Source organism: Vulpes lagopus, chromosome 12 (genome assembly GCF_018345385.1).
Source record: "Vulpes lagopus strain Blue_001 chromosome 12, ASM1834538v1, whole genome shotgun sequence".
Classification (NCBI taxonomy): Eukaryota; Metazoa; Chordata; class Mammalia; order Carnivora; family Canidae; genus Vulpes; species Vulpes lagopus.
In genome coordinates this window covers 46,052,571-46,073,121 of record NC_054835.1, presented here as the reverse complement: position 1 = coordinate 46,073,121, position 20,551 = coordinate 46,052,571, and the positions used below count along the sequence as shown (strand labels likewise).

The 20,551-nt window shown below is 47.3% G+C and overlaps 3 protein-coding genes across 7 annotated transcripts in view; 1 reads left to right on the top strand and 2 right to left on the bottom strand.

The window, feature by feature from the left end:
• Nucleotides 1-49: 49 nt before the first annotated feature.
• Nucleotides 50-4,324, bottom strand: PSMC5 (proteasome 26S subunit, ATPase 5). The gene is made up of 12 exons (XM_041727045.1): nucleotides 4,202-4,324; nucleotides 3,580-3,651; nucleotides 2,493-2,562; nucleotides 2,077-2,174; nucleotides 1,849-1,905; nucleotides 1,542-1,772; nucleotides 1,103-1,229; nucleotides 814-1,004; nucleotides 628-726; nucleotides 438-548; nucleotides 259-345; nucleotides 50-158 (listed from the first exon to the last, which is right to left on the bottom strand). Exons 1-12 carry the CDS (start codon nucleotides 4,223-4,225, stop codon nucleotides 105-107), a joined length of 1,221 nt encoding a protein of 406 aa, XP_041582979.1. The 5' UTR covers nucleotides 4,226-4,324; the 3' UTR covers nucleotides 50-104.
• Nucleotides 4,325-4,445: 121 nt separating this feature from the next.
• FTSJ3 (FtsJ RNA 2'-O-methyltransferase 3) lies at nucleotides 4,446-12,823 on the top strand. The gene is made up of 20 exons (XM_041727042.1): nucleotides 4,446-4,810; nucleotides 4,981-5,086; nucleotides 5,327-5,373; nucleotides 5,499-5,578; nucleotides 5,998-6,097; nucleotides 6,191-6,385; nucleotides 6,457-6,572; nucleotides 6,690-6,794; nucleotides 6,882-6,982; nucleotides 7,215-7,295; nucleotides 7,381-7,530; nucleotides 7,667-7,802; nucleotides 10,415-10,593; nucleotides 10,722-10,839; nucleotides 10,922-11,187; nucleotides 11,442-11,527; nucleotides 11,610-11,709; nucleotides 11,799-11,982; nucleotides 12,063-12,157; nucleotides 12,240-12,823. The coding sequence occupies exons 1-20, from the start codon at nucleotides 4,744-4,746 to the stop codon at nucleotides 12,430-12,432; spliced, it is 2,505 nt and encodes an 834-aa protein (XP_041582976.1). The 5' UTR covers nucleotides 4,446-4,743; the 3' UTR covers nucleotides 12,433-12,823.
• Nucleotides 12,824-12,927: 104 nt separating this feature from the next.
• Nucleotides 12,928-20,551, bottom strand: part of DDX42 (DEAD-box helicase 42) — a 37,576-nt gene continuing 29,952 nt past the window's right edge. For all 5 annotated transcript variants that reach the window (XM_041727038.1, XM_041727037.1, XM_041727039.1 and 2 more), the window contains 6 exons: nucleotides 20,371-20,468; nucleotides 19,228-19,504; nucleotides 18,124-18,350; nucleotides 16,571-16,681; nucleotides 15,351-15,452; nucleotides 12,928-14,515 (listed from right to left, as the gene is read on the bottom strand). In XM_041727038.1, the coding sequence (XP_041582972.1) occupies nucleotides 13,826-14,515; nucleotides 15,351-15,452; nucleotides 16,571-16,681; nucleotides 18,124-18,350; nucleotides 19,228-19,504; nucleotides 20,371-20,468 (1,505 nt within the window). In that variant the 3' untranslated portion in view covers nucleotides 12,928-13,825. The remainder of the gene's footprint in view (nucleotides 14,516-15,350; nucleotides 15,453-16,570; nucleotides 16,682-18,123; nucleotides 18,351-19,227; nucleotides 19,505-20,370; nucleotides 20,469-20,551) is intronic.

Here is a 20,551-nt window from a genome sequence, read left to right as displayed (position 1 = left end):
TGGACCTGGTCATTGAATAGTATGGCCCCTCATTAACAGACTGAAGTTCTTAAGGCTTGTCCTGCAGAGCTTTATTTGAGGGATCCACACAAAAGACAAGCACCTTACTTCCATAGCTTCTTGATAGACATATTTTTCTCACTATCCTTCTGCATGACCTGGAGAGAGAAAGCATGAAGTTACAAACAGTATGAACACACCCTCTGTCCCCCCTGCTTGAGATGCCGTCAGCAAAGCAGAAAGACGGAGGCCTCTTACCTTGGCTACGGCCATCTCAAAGTCCTCCTGGGTGACGTGGACTCGCCGCTCCCGCAGGGCATACATGCCGGCTTCGGTGCACACACCCTGAGCAGAGAAAGGAAGTCAGGCACTGTGGCTGTGCCCTTGACCCCACAGCTTTCCACCTCTGCCCCCTTTTCCTTGAGCTCCCTGATTACCTTCACTTCAGCCCCTGAGGCTCCAGGCATGAGCTCAGCAATTTTCCGCAGGTTGATCCCCCGGGTCAGGTTCATTTTCCGAGAATGAATCTTTAAAATGTCCAGCCGGGCCTAGAAAGGAGAGGAGAAGCCTGAGCCCTGTGGCCTACCCCCACAGCCAGAGCCATTCCCTGCTCTGCCCCTCACAAACCTCCTCGTTGGGGGGTGGGAATTCAATTTTTCTGTCGATGCGCCCAGGGCGAAGCAGCGCTGAGTCCAGGATGTCAATCCTATTAGTAGCCATGATAACCTGAATGGAAAAGGCGGGTGGTGGCTCCAGCCAAACCCTGCCTCGGGCTGTACCTCACCCAGGGTCTTCCCTTAGATGCCACCTTACCTTGATATTCTTGGTGGCCTCAAAGCCATCCAACTGGTTGAGCAACTCCAGCATTGTCCGCTGTACCTCACTATCCCCTCCAGAACCCCCTTCCAGCCGTGAGGAGCCAATGGAATCAATTTCATCCATGAAGATGATCGATGGAGCGTGTTCTCGTGCCATGACAAATAGTTCCCTCACCATTCTCGCCCCTGTGCAGAGGCCAAGCTGGCGTTAAGAAGGCAATGAGCTCCCTACCCTCACCTCCACCCCGTCACTTCTTGGTTTTATTGTTTCTAGCCATAGTTACCTTCCCCAATGAATTTCTGTACCAACTCGGAACCAGAGACCCGAATAAAGGTACAGTCTGTATGATGAGCCACCGCCCGGGCCAACAGTGTCTTCCCAGTGCCGGGGGGTCCATACAGCAGCACCCCCTAGAGAGAAACAGCAGAACTCAGGGCAGAAGCCATCCCCACATTACACTCCGTGAACATTTACTGGGTATTCACCCTGGGCTAGATCCCGTGCTAGATGCCAGGGGTATAAATCATGAACGTCAAGGTCCTTTCTAGTGCTGCTTTCTGAACTACCTCAGTCCCCTGGCTGCATTCTCCAGCCCCTCTTCCATGGGGAGGGCCAGCATTAAGTGGGAGTCCAGACACCTCCCCTGAGCCCTGTACTCACTTTGGCAAGGGCAGGACGTGCCAGAAACAGCATGACCCTTCCACAGAAATCTTGTTTCTCACCTTGGGCTGTGCAATGCCCAGTGCTTCAAAGAGCTCAGGATGCTTGACAGGCAGCTCAATTACTTCTTTGATCTCCTTTATCTGCTTGTCTAATCCGCCGATCATCTCATAGGTTGAATCTGGCACCTTCTCTACCATCATCAGTGACACCAGTGGGTCTACCTTGTTGGGCAAGATCTTGTGCAGAGTGTAGCTGTCATTTCTTAGAGCCACTCGGCAATTGGGTGTCACCTGGGTAAGGGGAGAGTTTTAGGAGGTAGTGTGCTAAGAGCTAAGCCCAACCTCCTACCTCACCTGCAGCACTCACATCATTGATGTCGATGTTCTTGTCCACATCTACGACAAACTTGCCTTCAGGATGCACCTATAGAAACAAGGGTTCGTGACCTTTCCTGACAACCAACAAACTACCCACCTCGCCCAGGAAGACCCAGGAGTCCTAAAATAATAGAAGAGTGTCTTGGCAATGCTATACACAGAGGTGTGGGAATGCGTTGGGCTTTGGGCTGCTCCTGGGGGTCAATCATGCTTTTACCTTAACCAACACTTTTTTCTTATCCATGGCCCGGACTACTTCCCCCACATAAGAGCCCTGTTCCTGCAGCAGCTGTAGTTCTTCCCGCAATAGGCGAACTGGATGGGAAACAGACATAGGGGTCACCCAGCTTCTTCAGTGTCCTTTCTCTCACGACTCCATTTGACAGGCATGAATTAAGCACCAATTTGAAGTTTTAGAAGACCACAAAAATAAAGTCAGAATTTAATTTCTAAAGGGGTTACAATGGGGAGAAGCATGCATATGAACAACTACATAACGGTGTAAAGTGTAACCTTGGACTACACGAGAAACAATAAGCACCAAACGTGAAGTCTCAAGTTTCAATTTGGGCAGATTCAGACAGACCTTGGACAGACTGGCCAAATGCAGCTTTCCCATCTTTCCCTCCTCACCTTTTGCATTAAGCTCATTCCTCTGTGCCTGCAGCCTCCGGAGATTTTGGCTCTTATCATTTACAATCAACTACAGAGGACAAGAAACAGCAGAAAACAACAGGAGGTTATGGTCTTGGCCAAGATCCTCATAGGCTGGTACCAGCTAAGTGACAAGAGCACGGGGCCACCTGCACGTTCCAGACTGTCCGATATGATCTTAAAGACTATCCTTTCCTCCAGGAGTCCCTCTGGGGCCTAGAGCAGCCATGAAAACAGACTAGTTGCCCTAATACTGGACCAGGAATAGCAAGCCCTGATAAAAGTCACAGCTGCCTCACATAGTCAACTCCTTGGAAGACAATAACATGGTAGAGTGGGAACATCACTGAGTCCAAAGTCTAAGTTCTAAGCCCACCGCTGCCAACTAACAGGTAGCTAAAGCTAAGGGAAACCTTTTAAAAGGTCACGATGTTACCGAACTGGAAGTAGATCTAGCGTCCCCTACCCTGCCTCTTCTCAGGACTATTATGAAGAACAAAGGAAATCCCATGTAAAGGCACTTCAAAAATCATAGACTGAATATGAAAGCTGCAAATACGCCAGAAGTTCAGAAACCGTCCTTGTGACTTTCTTTCATCCAGTGTGTATATTTTCCTTATTGCTACGGTCCCTGCCCCCTCTTCAGGCTAGGGCACTGGGTGGCCCAACTCCTTTTATTCGGTCCCATGGGATCCGCATTATCCCAACTGGGAGGTTCGGTCTCCCTTCTCGCTCTCACCCTGCCCCAGCTCGTGTGCTACGTCTCATCCCAGGTTCCGCGTTACCTTTTATAATAAACCCTCAATTCAAACTTCTTCTAAAAGGAATAGTATTTGGCAAAGAGTACCTCTTACGTCAAAATCTGACAGCCAACGATGTGTAATAAACCGTGTATACTGATTACCTTTAAAGGGTGAGAAGTGAGAGAAACAAGAAACTTCACTTCATATACTCCTATCCTTGACCAGCTACTTCTTCCACTGCGCCCCCAGTGGGCTACGTGGGTTTATATAAACATACTCCAGTCCTTCATCCCCTCCTAGCTGCCTCTGTAGTCCATCCTCACCTGGAGTTCTTCGATCTTGGACAGATAATATTGGCGGAGTCCACTGCCTGCCTTCCCCTCTTCCAGCTCCATCTGAAGACACAGGGTAATTATTAGACAGCCCCCCAACCCCCAAAATGCAAGGGAAAAAAGCCTGGACTTTGGAGGAATGGGATTTGGGTTGAATCCCTCAGTCATCTCTTTAGAACCCTCCACTTCCCCGCGACTAAACTCAAAGCAGAAGGAGAATGCCGCCTACCTCGTAAGACTTTCAGGAGGATCAAGGGACAACATACACGAGAGCGCTTTGTACCGAGCAAAGCTCCATACAAACCCAGGCGTCACCACTACAGGCGCCACCAGGAGGAACGGGGCCCTGCCTCCCACGACTCGCGGACAGGCCGGCTCCGCTCCCATCTTCCCCTCATTCGCTCCGCTTCGCCCGGGTCTTTCTCTCCCGGCCCTGCTCTGACCCGCCGCGGGCGGCGCTGACACAGCAGATCCGGTCCCGCGCAGGGCCCAGTCTGGACTGGTCCACCCCCCCAACCCACCCGACCCTTTTGCCTCGGCCGTCTGCCCACCTCGGATCGCGCCTGCTTCGCATCGAGGCCCCGTCCCCACCCGGCCACCGCAGCCGCCGTACCTGCTCCGGCCCGTCAAGCGCCATCTTCTCTCACCCACGGAGGCCGCCGGCATCCGAGCCACCTTGGCGCGCAGGCGCAAAAATAGGGGCTTGGGGCCCGGCGACCCCGACAGAGAAAAATTCCGGGTCAATGGGCGGGGTGTGCGTCGAGACGACTACAAAAACAGAGGCCATGCTGAGAAGGTGGCTACGCGAGGTCAGGAGCTTGGAAAGGGATGAAGAGGCCACGGAACTCCTAAATGTTGCTCTCTAGGATCTCAGTTTTAGATCAGGTAATCCGCTCACCTGGTCCCAACTTCCAACTTGCAATACTTAAGGACATAAAGGAAATTTTACGGCCACGCTCAAAATGGCAGAAACTTGGAGCCAGAGACGCAAGCGACGCAAGCGGAAACGGAAGTACGTGTGCTGCCCCCCACGTGCCTCTCTTAGAGTGGTGAAAAAGGCAGCGGTTCCCCGTGCTTGCAGAGGCAAGTGGGGGGCGGAAAGCGGCGTTTCAATTTTTCTGTCCCCAGGTTAAGTGACAGTCCTTCCTTTCCACTATGGGCAAGAAGGGCAAAGTCGGGAAGAGCCGGCGGGACAAGTTCTATCACTTGGCGAAGGAGACCGGTGAGTCAGGGTCCGCGCTGTCTGCGAGCTAAGGAGTGACGTTTTCGATTCTCTCCCACCTTTCCGAATACTGAGTTCCCGTTCTGTAGACGGGGTGGTGGGTTGTGAAGTCGCAGAAATCTCCCTGGGAAAGCCCCCCGCCGAGTTTAACATTTTGTCGGTGCCCCCAGGTTACCGCTCCCGCTCTGCTTTCAAGCTGATCCAGTTGAATCGCCGTTTTCAGTTCCTGCAGAAAGCACGAGCCTTGCTGGACCTGTGTGCTGCGCCCGGGGGATGGTGGGTACACCCGGCACCTGCGGCTCTTTGTGGCTGCGTTGTGGGTCCCGGCCGTGGAGGACTTGGAGTGGCACTGGGGGCGGGAGGGATACGGCAATACCAGTCTCATGCTTTTCCCTAGACGTAGGTCGGGGCACTGCACTTGGTAGCGCCTCTTAAGGCACGCGGTGAGAGAGCCTATTGCCAAGGGAGGGGGAGGAACGGTCTTGAGTTATTGTAATCGGCATTACTCTTTTCTAGGCTGCAGGTGGCTGCTAAGTTTATGCCTGTATCCAGCCTTATTGTAGGTGAGTAACGGGTGGGCCCGCTAAGTGGTAAAGGGGTGGGAGAATGAGATACTAATTGTGTTCTGCATTTCCTTTCTCTTTGTTTAGGGCATCCCTTTGTAATTTTCTGACCTGATTTCTTGCAGGAGTGGACCTGGTTCCAATCAAGCCTCTTCCCAATGTGGTGACACTCCAGGAGGACATCACAACAGAACGCTGTAGGCAGGTAACAGGAATCGCTCTTTTTCTGCGTCCTTTCTTTGGAGACACCCAAGTTTGTCTGCCTCGCCATCCCAAGTTCTCTAAAGGCAAGCCTTTTCTGTTTATCTATATGACAAGGCTTATGATACAGCTTAGTCTTCAGTCCAGACTTTTTTAAGTCAGGGGTGAGGTGTTTGGAAGAAGAGCAGTGATGTTGAAATCTTTTCTTTGGGCTTGCAAATAGATTGTAAGCTCTGTGAAGATAAATATAATTTTGTTGTTTTTGCTTAATCATTATGTACCTGGCACAGGATTTGGCCAAGTGCAGGCTATTCAGAAAATGATTGGGTGGACAAATGGCTGAATGAGGAATTGCATTCATAGCCATTTTTGTATTTCTGTTGGTATAATTGTTTGTTTGTTTTTTTTTTTTTTTGTCTGAAGGCCCTGAGAAAGGAACTGAAGACGTGGAAAGTTGATGTTGTGCTCAACGATGGGGCCCCCAATGTTGGGGCTAGCTGGGTCCATGATGCTTACTCACAAGGTGCTGGGAGTCGGGGGACATGGAGATGAGGGTGGAGGTAGGCATGCTCTCTCAGGCTGCAGAAGTCCTCAGCTAATTTTTTCTCTCCCACAGCCCATTTGACACTGATGGCTCTACGTTTGGCTTGTGATTTTCTGGCCCGTGGTGGCTGTTTCATCACAAAGGTTTTTCGTTCCCGTGACTATCAGCCCCTACTGTGGATCTTCCAGCAGCTCTTTCACCGTGTCCAGGCCACTAAGCCCCAAGCCTCTCGCCATGAATCTGCGGAGATCTTTGTAGTTTGCCAGGGTGGGCATCATTTTTTTGTTTCTTAGCAGCTTTTACCAAAGTACGCTTTCTTACATATCTTATTGCTTTAGGATTCCTGGCTCCTGACAAGGTTGACAGTAAGTTCTTTGATCCCAAATTTGCCTTCAAGGAGATTGAAGTTCAGGCCAAGACTGTTACTGAATTGGTGACTAAGAAAAAGCCAAAGGTGGGTTTGGGGAATGGGGCCACTCTCCAGTCCTGGAGTCGGGGGAAAGTTGGGTCTGGTGGGTCCTATAGACATTTTAGAAAGGAATTTTCAACCTTCATTCTTTCTCTCTGTAAGGCTGAAGGCTATGCTGAGGGTGATCTCACGCTCTACCACCGTGCTTCAGTCACTGACTTCCTCCGAGCTGCCAACCCCGTTGATTTCCTCTCCAAAGCCAGCGAAGTGAGTCGTCAGATCTGAGGGGTATAGGGAAGCGCCAGAAGCATGTCCACAAAAATCTCCCTGACTTGTTTCCTTCCTCCCAAACAGATCTCCCTGGATGATGAAGAGTTGGCACAGCATCCAGCTACCACTGAGGATATCCGGGCATGCTGTCAGGATATCAAAGTGCTAGGGCGCAAGGAGCTTAGGTATGCAGTTGGGATGGGCATAGAGCTAGGAGCCCCGAGGGCAGGGAAAGGCCTTTGAAGATGCAGCATTTTTTTTTTTTTTTTTTTCTTGAGGGGACAATTTGAGGAATTCATATAGTGTTGGATCTTGGGACACACATGCTACTGTGCTAGAGATTTGAGGTGGGGGCCTAAAAAGGGGACAAGGACAAAGAAGGAAATGGTAAGATTAGTCATTATATTTCTGGGACAGGTCCCTACTGAACTGGAGAACAAAGCTCCGGCGATATGTGGCCAAGAAGCTGAAAGAGCAAGCAAAGGCACTGGACATCAGGTAAGGAAGGAATGGAACTAGGGTAGGTGGGGGCTGTGGGGGACTGTGTGAGGAAATAATCAAGGTGCTTGCACTGTTTTGTCAGCCTCAGTTCAGGAGAGGAAGAGGAGGAGGAGGAGGGTGAAGAGTCTGAGGCCGGGACTGGGAGGCAGCCCTCTAAAGAGGAGGAGGAGGAGGAACAATTAAACCGGACCCTGGCAGAGATGAAGGCCCAGGAGGTAGCAGAATTAAAGAGGTGAGAGGAGTGGGGAAGAGCTTGGGGAACCTCACCTCAGAGGCCCTTGCTGTATGAATACGGGGAAGAGGGAGAAGGCATGGATGGGGAATCTTTAGAGCTGGGCCCGGTTGAATCCCTCACATTGTCCACGCAGGAAGAAAAAGAAGCTGCTGCGTGAGCAGAGGAAACAGCGGGAACGTGTGGAGCTGAAGATGGATCTTCCTGGGGTGTCTATAGCAGATGAGGGGGAGACCGGCATGTTCTCCCTGCGTACCATCCGGGGTCACCAGGTGAGGGGATTAGGGCAGATGGAGACAGGACCACCTGCTTGGAGATTTGGACATGGCAGGCATCGTGTTGGATGGCGCTGAAGTGCACTGAATGGATCTGGCTCATGGTTGCTGTGTTCGTGCATAAGAGGAGAAGTGACTCCTTGAGAGGAGAGTGGACTTTGTGCCTGAGAGGCCAGGACGACTAGCGTGCTTTGAGTTTTTGTTGTACAACCTAGAATAGTAGAACCAAGGAGCACTCTGCAAGAAGCTGATGTTCTAGTAGATGCAGCCAGAGGGGCCGGGATGCTGGGATGTGTGATGCAGGGTTTCCTTTAGAGTGATCTTCAGGTCACAGAGACCAAGTTAGCACCAGGCTGCCATAGGCTGCTTTTCTTGATTAAAGCAGCATTAACAAGGAAAATGAATTTTTGTTGCTTCTGTGGGAATGGAAAACCAGGTTCTTTTTGTTAGAAGTATAGGAGAGAGAGCACAGTGGTTCTACAGAAGACTACCACTTATGTTTTGCCTTAATTTTTTCTTTTTTTAGATTTTATTTATTTATTCATCAGAGACACACAGGCAGAGATGTAGGACATAGGGAGAAGCAGGCTCCTCACAGGGAGCCTGATGCGGGACTTGATCCCGGGACCCCTGATCATGACTTTCGCCAAAGGCAGATGCTCAAAACACTGAGCCACCCACGTGCCCTTTGACTTAGTTTTCTTTTCTGTAAAAAAAAAAAAAAAAAAAAAAAAAAAGATAGAACCTACCTACTAGGGATCCCTGGGTGGCTCAGTGGTTGAGCATCTGCCTTCGGCCCAGGGCGTGATCCTGGAGTCCCAGGATCAAGTCCCACATCGGGCTCCCTGCATGGAGCCTGCTTCTCCTTCTGCCTAGGTCTCTGCCTCTCTCTCTCATGAATAAATAAAATCTTAAAACAAAAACAAAAAACCCTACCTATCTAGTAGGGCTTTTGTAGGAAAAGAGGGTATAGGTGTAATCCCTGGTAATGTAGTGAATTCTCAAGAACTAATTGCTAGCTTTGCCATTAGAAAAATAAATATTAGGGCAGCCCAGGTGGCTCAGTTGTTTAGCACCACCTTCAGCCCCTGATCCTGGAGACGTCGGGCTCCCTACATGGAGCCTGCCTCTCTCTCTCCCTGTCTCTCACGAATAAATAAATAAATAATCTTAAAAAAAATTGGGGGGAGTGCTTGGGTGGCACAATCAGTTAAGTGCCTTTGGCTCAGGTCATGATCCTCGGGGTCCTGGGATTGAGCCCCACATCTGGATCCCTGCTCAGCAGGGAGTCTGTTACTTTCTCTGCTCCCTTCTCTGCTTGTGTTTTCTCTTTCAAATAAATTTTTTTAAAGATTTTATTTATTCATGAGACAAACAGGCAGAGGGAGAAGCAGGCTCCCTTTGGAGAGCCTGATGTGGGATTTGATTCCAGGACCGCAGGACCACAACCTGAGCCAAAAGCAGATGCTCAGCCACTGAGCTATCCAGGTGCCCCAAATAAATAGAATCTTAATAAACTTTAAAGGTTGACAAGTTTGTAAGTGAAATAATTATTGTTAGATGTGTGTTGCCTGGGTTCCTTTATTCAGTGGAAACAAAATTTGTAGATTATTCTCAGAAGGTGCCTTTTTTGTTTTTGGTGATGTGCTTGTTGAATAATTTTTTTTTTTTTTAAGATCTTATTTATTTATTCACGAGAGACACACACAGAGGCAGGCTCCATGAAGGGAGCCCGACTTGGAACCGAAGGCGGCGCTAAACTGCTGAGCTACCCAGGCTGTCCTAATTTTTTTTTTTTTTTTTTTTAAGAAATTTGTGTCTATTAGAGTATTTAAAAAGTGATGGTATATAGGCCTTGGGTACTTTTCTGTAAACCTATTTCTGCTACCATTGAAGAAGAGACAGCCAAGTGGGGCTGGGCTAAGATCAGTGACCTGGGCTAAGAATGAGATGTGTTGCCTTTTTTCCCCCTCCCCCAAAGATTTATTATTTTGGGGCATCTGACTCTGTTAAATGTCTGCCTTCAGCTCAGGTCATGATCCCAGAGTTCTGGGATTTAGCCTCACATCAGGCTTCCTGTTTGGCAGGGGAGTCTCCCTCCCACCCCCTCATTTTCTTTCTCTCTCGAATAAAAATCTTTTAAAAGATATATTATTTTAGAAAGCCAGAGCACTTATGCCCTTGGGCAGAGAGAGAAAATATTTAAGCCGACTCCCTTCTGAACATGGGTAAGTCTTACCCCCTGGGATCATGACTTGAGTCAAAATCAAGAGTTGGTTGGCCAGCCAACTGAGCCACCCCAGTGCCCCTAGAATGGGATGTTTTAAACACTAAGCTGGGGATCCCTGGGTGGCTCAGCGGTTTAGCGCCTGCCTTTAGCCCAGGGCACCATCCTGGAGTCCCGGGATCAAGTCCTGCATCAGGCTCCCAGCATGGAGCCTGCTTCTCCCTCCTCCTGTGTCTCTGCCTCTCTCTGTATCATGAATAAATTAAAAAAAAAAACAAAAAAAACTTAGCCCCTTCACTTCCTGTGTATTCTCAAGTGTTGCTAAGATAACAGAGGAGAAAAGCAGCAAGTACCCTTGATCTCTTTCTTTGTCAAACTCTAGTTGTTAGAGGAGGTAACGCAAGGGGATATGAGTGCTGCAGACACATTTTTGTCGGATCTGCCAAGAGATGACATCTATGTATCCGATGTTGAAGATGATGACACATCTTTGGATAGCGACCTGGATCCAGAGGAGCTGGCAGGAGTTGGAGGATCACGGCATCCAAAGGATCAAAAGCGGTAAGGGGGTGAGGGGCGGTTTGTGCAGGAGGGAGTGTTGACACTGTCAGTGTGGGTACCCAGGGGTCACCAGAGGGAGTCAGAGAACAAGTACCTCAAGCTTCCACCCATTTTCCTTGGATTTGCAGTGTACGATTTGGTGAAGATGATGATAAAGAGGAGGAGGAGGAAGAGAATCCACTGCTGGTGCCACTGGAGGAAAAGACAATACTGCAGGAAGAACAAGCCAGTCTGTGGTTCTCTAAGGTAAGAGAAGGTTGGGGGCCCAGACACACAGGGACTTAGTATGCCCTGGGAGAAGGGTAGCTGAATGTTCCTCCTCTGACAGGATGGCTTTAGTGGGATTGAGGATGATGCTGATGAGGCCCTGGAGATCAGTCAGGCCCAGCTTTTGTATGAGAGCCGTCGGAAGGGGCAACAGCAGCTGCCACCACCATCTTCCAGTTTGAAGAGTGAGAAGAAAACCTCCCAGTGCCAGGATGAGGACCCTAAGGGGGCAGAGGCTCCAGCAGAGGCCAAGACTGTCCCTAGGACTGGCAGGGAAGGAGATGACAGCTCAGACAGTGATGATAGCAGCAGCAGTGATGGAGAGCGGTGAGTGGCTGCAGCTGATGGGAGAAGGAATGGAGAAGCTGCCATTCTGACCATTTCTCCACTTTCGCGGGTTTCCACTTTGTAGAGAGCGAGTTTTAAAATATATGGATTATTTTGACGTAAGGGGTCTACAGTACAGCTTGGGGGGGCCTTTTGGGAAGTTCAGGTTTTCAGTAAGAAGTGGGGTTGAGGTGAGGCAGGAGTGGGTCTAGGGAATAGCGGAACAGTGACATGGTCAACTGTCCCACCTGCAGTTGGGAACCAAAGCACGGGAAGAAGCGAAGCCATGGGCTTAAGTCCGATGATGACGGGTTTGAGATTGTGCCTATTGAAGACCCAGGTGAGCCCTGCACCTTTGTAAAAGAGGCGATGGGAAGTTTCGGTGTTGGGAATGGCGCTTTGACTTGCCCTTTTTTCTCTAGTGAAACATCAGATACTAGACCCTGAAGGCCTTGCCCTAGGTGCTATCATTGCCTCTTCCAAAAAGGCTAAGAGAGACCTCATAGACGACTCCTTCAGCAGGTAAGGGAGCTGGGAAATCATGACGAGTGGCCCTGGAGGAGAGAGGAGGGTAAGGGAGTCCTTTCAGGGTTGTTTTCTTCTCTGGCTAGGTATACATTTAATGAGGAGGAGGGGGAGCTTCCTGAGTGGTTTGTGCAGGAGGAAAAGCAGCACAGGATTCGGCAACTGCCTATTGACAAGAAGGACGTGGAACACTACCGCCGACGGTGGAGGGAGATAAATGCGCGTCCCATCAAGAAAGTAGCGGAGGCAAAGGCCAGAAAGAAACGGAGGGTAAAGAGTGGGGCTGCCTGATGTCTGGGTGCAGGGGTGGGAGTGGGAAAGAGGCATGCTTGACTGAGGTCCCCTGGCAGATGCTGAAGAAGCTGGAGCAAACCAAGAAGAAGGCAGAGGCTGTGGTGAATACCGTGGACATCTCTGAACGTGAGAAGGTGGCTCAGCTTCGGAGGTAATGTAGAGGGGTTACCCACAAAGGTACGTGGACTTAAAGAGGGTGGCCAAAGCCTCTAATCTGTTCCTTCCGTTTACAGTCTCTATAAGAAGGCTGGGCTCGGCAAGGAGAAACGCCAGGTCACCTATGTAGTAGCCAAAAAAGGCGTGGGTCGCAAAGTGCGCAGGCCAGCTGGGGTCAGAGGTCATTTCAAGGTGGTGGACTCAAGGATGAAGAAGGACCAAAGAGCACAGCAAAGGAAAGAACAGAAGAAAAAACACAGACGGAAGTGAGCAGAGCCACCAAGGGCCTCTGAGGAGACCATGTGAGGACATGGAGGTGCAATTCTGGCCTCCCACTACTAGCTACAGACTTGCTGGCATCAGTCTGCTGGAAAGACAGGTGCAACGCTTAGAACGCTCCCAGAGGTCCTGAGTGGTAAGGGAAGATGTTCTCCCTCCTGAAGCAAGGCCTCGGACATCTCCTGTTGGTGCTGTAACGGACCCCCCGAGCTCTTCCATTCGGACTGTGGAGTACTAAAACAGTCCAATCTTTTTGTAAGTCCTAAGGGGAAGGTCAGTGTTGGAGTGGCATTCACTCTACTACTGGGCAAGTGGGCCTCTTGAGTCTTCCTGCAGCCTTTTCTGTTATCTGAATAAAACCAGGGTAATGTCTTTTCTGACATTTTAGTTCCCACCGAGTGCTAATGAGACATTTGGGTGTTCACACCATGTGCTGCACTGTATATTTAGTATGTACTCACTGTGAAGCAGAAATGACAAACAATCCACAGGTCCCAGTAGTAAAACATTTACTAGAGCAAGCAGAAAGGAATGCACATCTTAAAGAAACCTTCACAAAGTCACAAAGTTCGAAGTATGTATATTTTCCTTTTATAAACAAGATAGAACAAAAATCATCAAAATCATTTCAGCAAAAGATTTTTCTACCATTGTGGCAAGTTAAAAAAAAAATACAGTGAAATAGAAGACACTTTAAAAGCTGTCGAGTTTTTGTTTTTTAAATTTAGCAACACTTCAGACCTGGAACAGTCTTGTTTCCAGGATCATCTTCCTCTTCAGGGGAGAGGCTCTCTGGGTCTGCAGGCTGCTGCTTCCTGTCTCAGGACTGGATACAAACCTGGCTGGGAACCTGAGCATGGACTCCCACTTAAGACACTTCCCTTCCCTGCAAATCTAGAAGCACCAAAATGCTTCCCCAAATCGCTAACAAACACTTCAGTGGGTTGGGTTTGCAAAAAGCCAACTCCTAAAAAGCGGACTGCCTGGCCACACAGCTAAGAAAAGAAATTTTACTTGTAGATGTTTGTAAGGTGACAATTTAGTAAAAAATATACGCTACATATAATATAAACTAGAGTGAGTTTTGTGCCCTAGAAGGCCCATTCTCCCAAGGTATCCTCAAACTGACCTTCATGACAACTCACCCAGAGCCCAAAAGAAGGTTCCCAGCTCTTAACTGCTTCCAAGGACCAAAGTGGCTTCCCAACAAGACATCTGAAAATTGATCCAGATGAAGGGGTAATGTCTCCAGCTCCAGCTATCCACTAAGGGCAGGGGGTCCTTACACCTTGGGCCCCAACCCAGCCCTGAGACACCTAGTTACCAAAAATCTTTCTAAAAATAAAATTAAAGACAATTGATTTCACACTTTAGCACATACCCTCTAACTGTCCCATCGACTTTTCTTGCGCTTGGGTGGCTCAGGGACAGCAAAACCATCAGCTGTCTTATCTGTCTTGCTGTCCATCTTGTCCATCTTGCTGTCCACCTTGGGGTCCACCTTGCTCTCACGATTACAACTCTCTTTCCTGCTTTCACCATTCCGACCATCGTTTGCACCTCGGCTCTCTCCATGTCGGCTTCCACCTCCTCCATGCCTATTCTCTCCATGACGGTGACCATCAGCATGACGGCTGCTACTTTCTGGGTAGCGGTATCCATCTCCATGGCGACCACCATCTCCGTGGCGTGGACTGTCGCCATGCCGATTGCCACTCTCTCCATGACCATGACGGCTGCCACCCCGGTTCTCAGTATATCGCTCTCTCTTCCCATTGCCTCCCCCAGGGCCTTCGCGGTTGTTATTCCCTGAAGCTGTATTGTTGACTCCCTGGGCTCCAGCAGAAGGATAGGTCACTGGAGCACTGCTGAGGCTCCCAGTATTGCCAAAGCCTGGGATGCCTTTGGCGGCACTAGCAATAGGGCTGTCTGGACTGCTATGGCCCTGTTGGGCTGAATTAGTTGGAACGGAATTCAAGCTCCCTGCACTCGTCCATCCACTTGCCCCAGCAGCAGAGCTTCCAGCCTTCTGGTTGCTTAAGCTGGCTGCAACAAAGTGACTCTTGTACTGTGACTAAAACAGAGACAACAAGAAATAAGATAGTAGGTTCCAGAAACCTGGATGTGTTAGGCTTGGCACCGAAAAGATACAGAGACATTCTACGCTATCCTGGCACTAGGACTTTAGCATCCTTGATGGCCCCACCACCCTGTGGTTTCTATGTTTCTCTACTAATAATAAATCTAGGGACCTAACTGAAACAGTCTGAAGGCAGATAAAATATATAAATTAAGGCTCAAGCTCGTTAGCTAGCTAACTGGAGGGGTAAGTACAGATGGGTTCAGAGTTCACAAGAGCTATAGAATCAAACTTGTTTTAGTTAAGAAATGGCAATCTCAACCAGATTACAAGAGCCTTGGGTAGACAACACTGTTGGCTATTGAGGCAGGGAGGGAACATCAGTCCTGCGGCAGTATAACAGTCCCAGGTTCTTGGAGGATGGAAGGCTGTAATCAGTAGATTTTCTACCTTCTACACCTACAGCTCTAGGTAAGTGACCACAAAATTGATACTCAAAGGGATCCCTGGGTGGCGCAGCAGTTTGGCGCCTGCCTTTGGCCCAGGGCGCGATCCTGGAGACCCGGGATCGAATCCCACGTCGGGCTCCCGGTGCATGAAGCCTGCTTCTCCCTCTGCCTGTGTCTCTGCCTCTCTCTCTTTCTCTCTGTATGACTATCATAAATAAATAAAAAATTTAAAAAAAAAAAAATTGATACTCAAAGCCAAAAGCTGTGAGAGGGTCCTAAATCTAGCCTCAAGCCTTCAATTCCAGCTACCATCTCTGAAATACTAGGCCCCTCATTACTGTCCCGAGAGTTGGTGGTGAAAACTTTCTAAAATTTCAGACCTGGAAAGCTGCTTTCATTGCCGTCAGCCGATCTCCCATGGCTCCTGTGGAAGGCTTATAGGCCTCATAATTACTCATCACATTGTTGTTATTTCCTCGGTCCTTTAAAAAAAAAAAAAAGCACACCTGTGAGGACAGAATGAGCACAATGCCAGAATAGGTCTCATATACCAGAAACAAGTGAGGACTACAATGGGAACAGGACACTTTATTTTGTGGGAATAGGTACAGTAATAGTTACTTAAAAATGCTTATGCCTTTCAACCCAGTAATTGTTTTTAGGAATTAACCCTAAAGTCAAATAAAAAAATCCCCAAAGCTGATCATACGATATTATTCAAACACAAACATAGTGTTTATGTAATTCTGTGTAGTTTTATGCTCAGGATGAAGACGCCATGAGGCAATATATAGCATATGCATATAGCTTATACAGGGCTCAGGCTCTGAATCCACTCTTTTAAAAAAGTCCAAGTCTCAGTTTCAACATTTATCAGAGTGCAACCTGGGGTGCCTCAGTTTCATGACTTGTACACTTGTGCTCACTGGGTGGTTGTGAAGATTGAGTTAACAGGCATGACTGCTTGCAGTGGCTGGCCCTGGCACACATTAAGTGCTCAACATTAGCTATAGTTATCTGTGTCATGTGCGTCATTGTTACTGAGACATGGGAGCGATTCTTTATCAAAAACACCAAACTAACGATATTGCTCCAGAAATACATAAACTGGCAGCTTTCTTCAGTTTAGGAATCAAAGTGACAGGAAATAGGCAGTTAAGGAAGCCAGTGAGGAGGTGCTTTTGTTACCTGTTTTGTGAGAAAAGCTTAGCTCTCATCTCCCTGATGCAATTTCCCAGAGTGTAGAAAGCATTCCTGAGTTTAGTAAGAAAACAGAGTTCACAGAGTAACCCTATGGCAAGGTTTTCCTTGCCAGTGCTGGGGGGCTTAAGTTTCTGATTCACCAGGTCTAGGGTGGAACATGAAATTGAATTTACCGATGGCCCAGGAACCTCAATATGTAAACTGCTGCTAATCTAGACTGATTTCCTGAGTATGTCTAGTCACCAAGTACACAAAGGTATTTCAAGAGAAAGTTAAAACATTCCCTTCTAGACAGGGTCCTGAATTCATGAAGGCTTTGTCAAGCAGAGGAGGACAATCATAGCATCCTCCAGGACTCGGGAGCAGCCTGAAGGGCACTACAACAGTCTGGACTCACCGTGTTCTCCGAGCCTAGGCCGGGGCGTTCCCTATAGCCTAGGCCACCTCCACCAATGTTCAGCTTTTTGCCTTTTCCTCCTTTAAAGCGGGATTTCCGAAACCAGGCATTCTGCACACAATTCAACATAATTCAAGGTTAGATCACAGAAGGAAGAGGCAGCCAGAGGAGGAGGACATTATCAGAAAGTGGAAGAAATAAAGTGCTTCATCTTTAGCCAGTAAATTTATGGCAACCGTTCACAGGAACCACAGATGAGCTTCTTTTGGGAGTTTAGGCTACCAAATTTGTCAGGAGGCCTAGCTCCTTATCTGAGGCTTCCATTATTACTGTTTCTCAGGGCCTCCAGGAAGAGAAATGAGTAGGTAAGCCTCAGATACAGAGCACTTACCACTTCTAACTTTCTTGAGGAAAAGGAACTGATTTTCTGTTTCTCAATGTAGACATACCATTGGACATACACACACAGAGCTTAAAAGAGGGCTTGGAAGTGAAAGAAAGGCTATGTGAAGCGAGGTTCATCAGAACTGGCTCTAGGAACAGACGTTTAGGACTGCTAGCCACATAATTGAAAGTTTTATTTATCCATGGCCTATAGTGTTCCTTGAATCTGACCACTGCCAGCATACTGTAAGATTTATTTAGTTCTTCTCAGAATACAAATATCAACAGGAAAGGTAGCCCTTTATCTGATAATCACATGTTACAATCTAAGCGAAGTACTTGAGAGGTAGGGCTGGCTTCAGAAAAGCACTGACCAGGGAAGCTGATCACAGTCTGAGGGCACAGAAAGCCTAAAGCACAAAAAGAGATGTAGGAAAAAATCCAAAGACAAGATAATTCTGTTAAAAAATGTAGTTTACAATTGGCTCACTGTACCCAGGAGAGGGAAGGATACCCCATTCTACTCCTTCCTGCAATTCAGGTCCTTTACTCTCAGAACCCAGAGCACAGGCAACAGTACCATACTGTAAGTGCAGTACAGGTTAACTGTTCTGTACACTGACTTATAAGTCTGAAAAACACCTAAGTCTCTACTATCAGAAGGTGTATATTGAACCCATTTGTAATCTGGAGATGACATCTATTACAATGACCCAGGATTTAATTCAGTAGAATGTCTAGCTTAGTTTTAGGTTAGTAATGAATGTGGTCAAAGATCTGGGACCTACGTCTATGAGAAATAGTCTATTAAATACATCGTTTCTTAAGACATCACATGTTTTTAGCCCCCCAACGAGAAGAATGGAGAAAGGACAGTAAGGGGAAAAGTAGCCATCTTTGAGATTGCTATGGGGCAAGCAGGCAGAAATTTCAGAGGGACAGATTTTAGGAATAAGCTTTTCAAATAGATATTGCTGAAAGAAGAGGGTAGAATGAAAGACCAGATGAATTTTAATGTCCTACAATACTAATCTGTACCTCATAAGCAGTGCCCCCCACCTATGGCTGCAACTTTCCAGTCCTGTGTCTATGTTATTCCCCTAGGCTTGCTGAATTTTTTCACTTAGTTTTATAACCTGGAGCAATCTCAAGTGTACTCAGCCCCTCACCTGCATTGCCAGATCTAGGAGTTCCTTGGAAACATGCTGATTGGCTCCTTCCAAGTTCCGGACAAGGTCACCAGCAAAATTGCTGTCCTTGGGGGTCAGTAAGGTATAGGCCACACCTTTCTCACCCGCTCGTCCCGTGCGGCCAATCCTATGAGTATGAGTATCAATATCTCGTGCCACGTCATAGTTAATGACAGTCTTAATTGAAGGAATGTCCAGACCACGGGCTGAAATAAAAACCAATTTTTTTTTATTCTTTAGTAGGAGTAAAAAAACCTAGACTAACCCAAAATGCTAGCCAAGAGCCCACATTCCTCTTACATAGACAAAGTGCATGGTTTGGTGATCTAGTAAGATACAAGCATTTAGGCTCCTGGTGGCTCAGTGGTTAAGCATCTGCCTTCAGCTTGGGTCGTGATCCCAGGGTCCTGGGATCCAGTCCCGCACTGGGCTCCCTATGGGGAGCCTGCTTCTCCCTCCCTCTCTCTCTCTCTCTCATGAGTAAATAAATAAAATCTTAAAACAAACAAACATTAAAGTTACCCTAAAGCAAATGCCACTGTCATCAATTCTACGATGCTAGGCTGTTTAGCATAGGGGACACATGGCTTCTGCCATTAATAATCTATCATGGCCTCTCTCTTGCACCAGGAATATGTAAAATAATGAAAGCATCAAACTGCTTTGAAGTCGGGAAATTATCTCCCTTATTGGGAGAAAATACCAGTTTTTAAGGGTAGCTATCAAAACCAAAAATCATACTTCAAAAAACTTTTCAACTTTGAGTGAAGTACATGCAATCAATGTCAGGTAGGTACTATGTTTAGACACATCATAAAGGCATAGCCTATGATGTAACTGGCTCAACAATATTTTTCCCTGAGTATCTTTCAACTGCAGGGATTCTTTTTTCAAAGAGAAACATACAGTGAAGGTGGTACCCAGAGCTCTAGGTTGTGATCACTTATGGTCTAAACTGCTTGCTCCATTTAGTGTGCCCAAACAGGCCAGGAGAGGGCCTTCAATCAGCCTGCTCATGTACTCAAGACACAGCACCCTTAGAGCAACAGGAATAGAAGATCACCAGGGAAGGTCGTACTCTACCTGCAACATCTGTGGCCACCAGGACTGGGATGTCCTTTTTCTTAAAATCTGAAATGACCTTGTTTCTTTCGCTCTGATCCATATCCCCATGAAGCAGCCCAAGATTATGACCCTCCTGCTTAAGGTTATTGGCTAGCTCCTCAGCATTGGCTTTTTTAGTAACAAACAGGAGGACACTTCCTGAAGAGGTAAATTCCACCAGTCGCCGAGTGAGCCAGTTCCATTTACTAGGCCCAGAATGGAGAATTTCCACAATCTGTGTTACATCTTCATTTGCCTGAAAAGTAAGAAACAGATGACTGTGACGTTTGTGCCAAAAGACACCTGAACAAGGACCAGACATCACACTTTCCGTCAACATAAGAAGGACCTTCAACAGTCCTCCTCCTTGGGCTTTCCTTCAGTAAGTCAAGTGCAGCTCGAAACCTACATCCCTTCTCAAATTACTGTACTCACCATCTTCCCCAATTTGTACATATACCTATTTGTAAGCCCCAATATTTTGCAATCCGTTGTTATAGGCCTATTCAGATTACTCCTAATAAATTAAGCTCCTTTTCTGTCCTTCCCATTCACTGCTCCTAGTACAACTCATACATGCACACAGAAGGCACTCAAAAATGGATAGTAGACAATGTCAAAATACTAACAGCACAGAACTTTAGTAACAAACATGGCAAGCAACTTCAGGAATTCTCAAGGCAGCCAAATTTTCCACATTGGATATATGCAAAGGTAAGAAAAATACCATGAACTCATTTTCACCAGGTCTTTCAAGTCACCCCACTCCTTCTACAATCATTTAACATATGAGTTCCATCCTGAGAGCCTTGTTTTTCCCCTAAAAGATTGGGGGTTTTGTTTTTTATTTTTATTACATAAAATTTTAAATAAAAAAATTAATGAACATAATCATCTATGTACCCATCACCCAGCTTCAACAGTAATCCATATTTTGACAATCTATTGTCTCATTCAACTATCCTCCTGCCTTGTTTTTTAAAACAAATCTGAATTATGTTGCGTCATCTCTAAATATGTAACACAGTAACATGTTTTTTCTCTCATTAGTGAACAATTCCACATCTCCATAATATGAAAAATAATCTAGTGGAGTCCCATTGAGCCCTGTTTAATGGTTACCTCTCCAATGTCTCCCTGCACCACACGAATAGGGTCGATCAAGATGTCTCTGGCTAGTTTTTCAATCTTTTTCCGAAAAGTTGCACTGAATAAAAGAGCTAAAAGGTAAAGTAAATCCTGTTAAAGAAACAGTGTGACTTCATTTTTGAATACCCACTATACTTCCTACTGATGTTCAGAA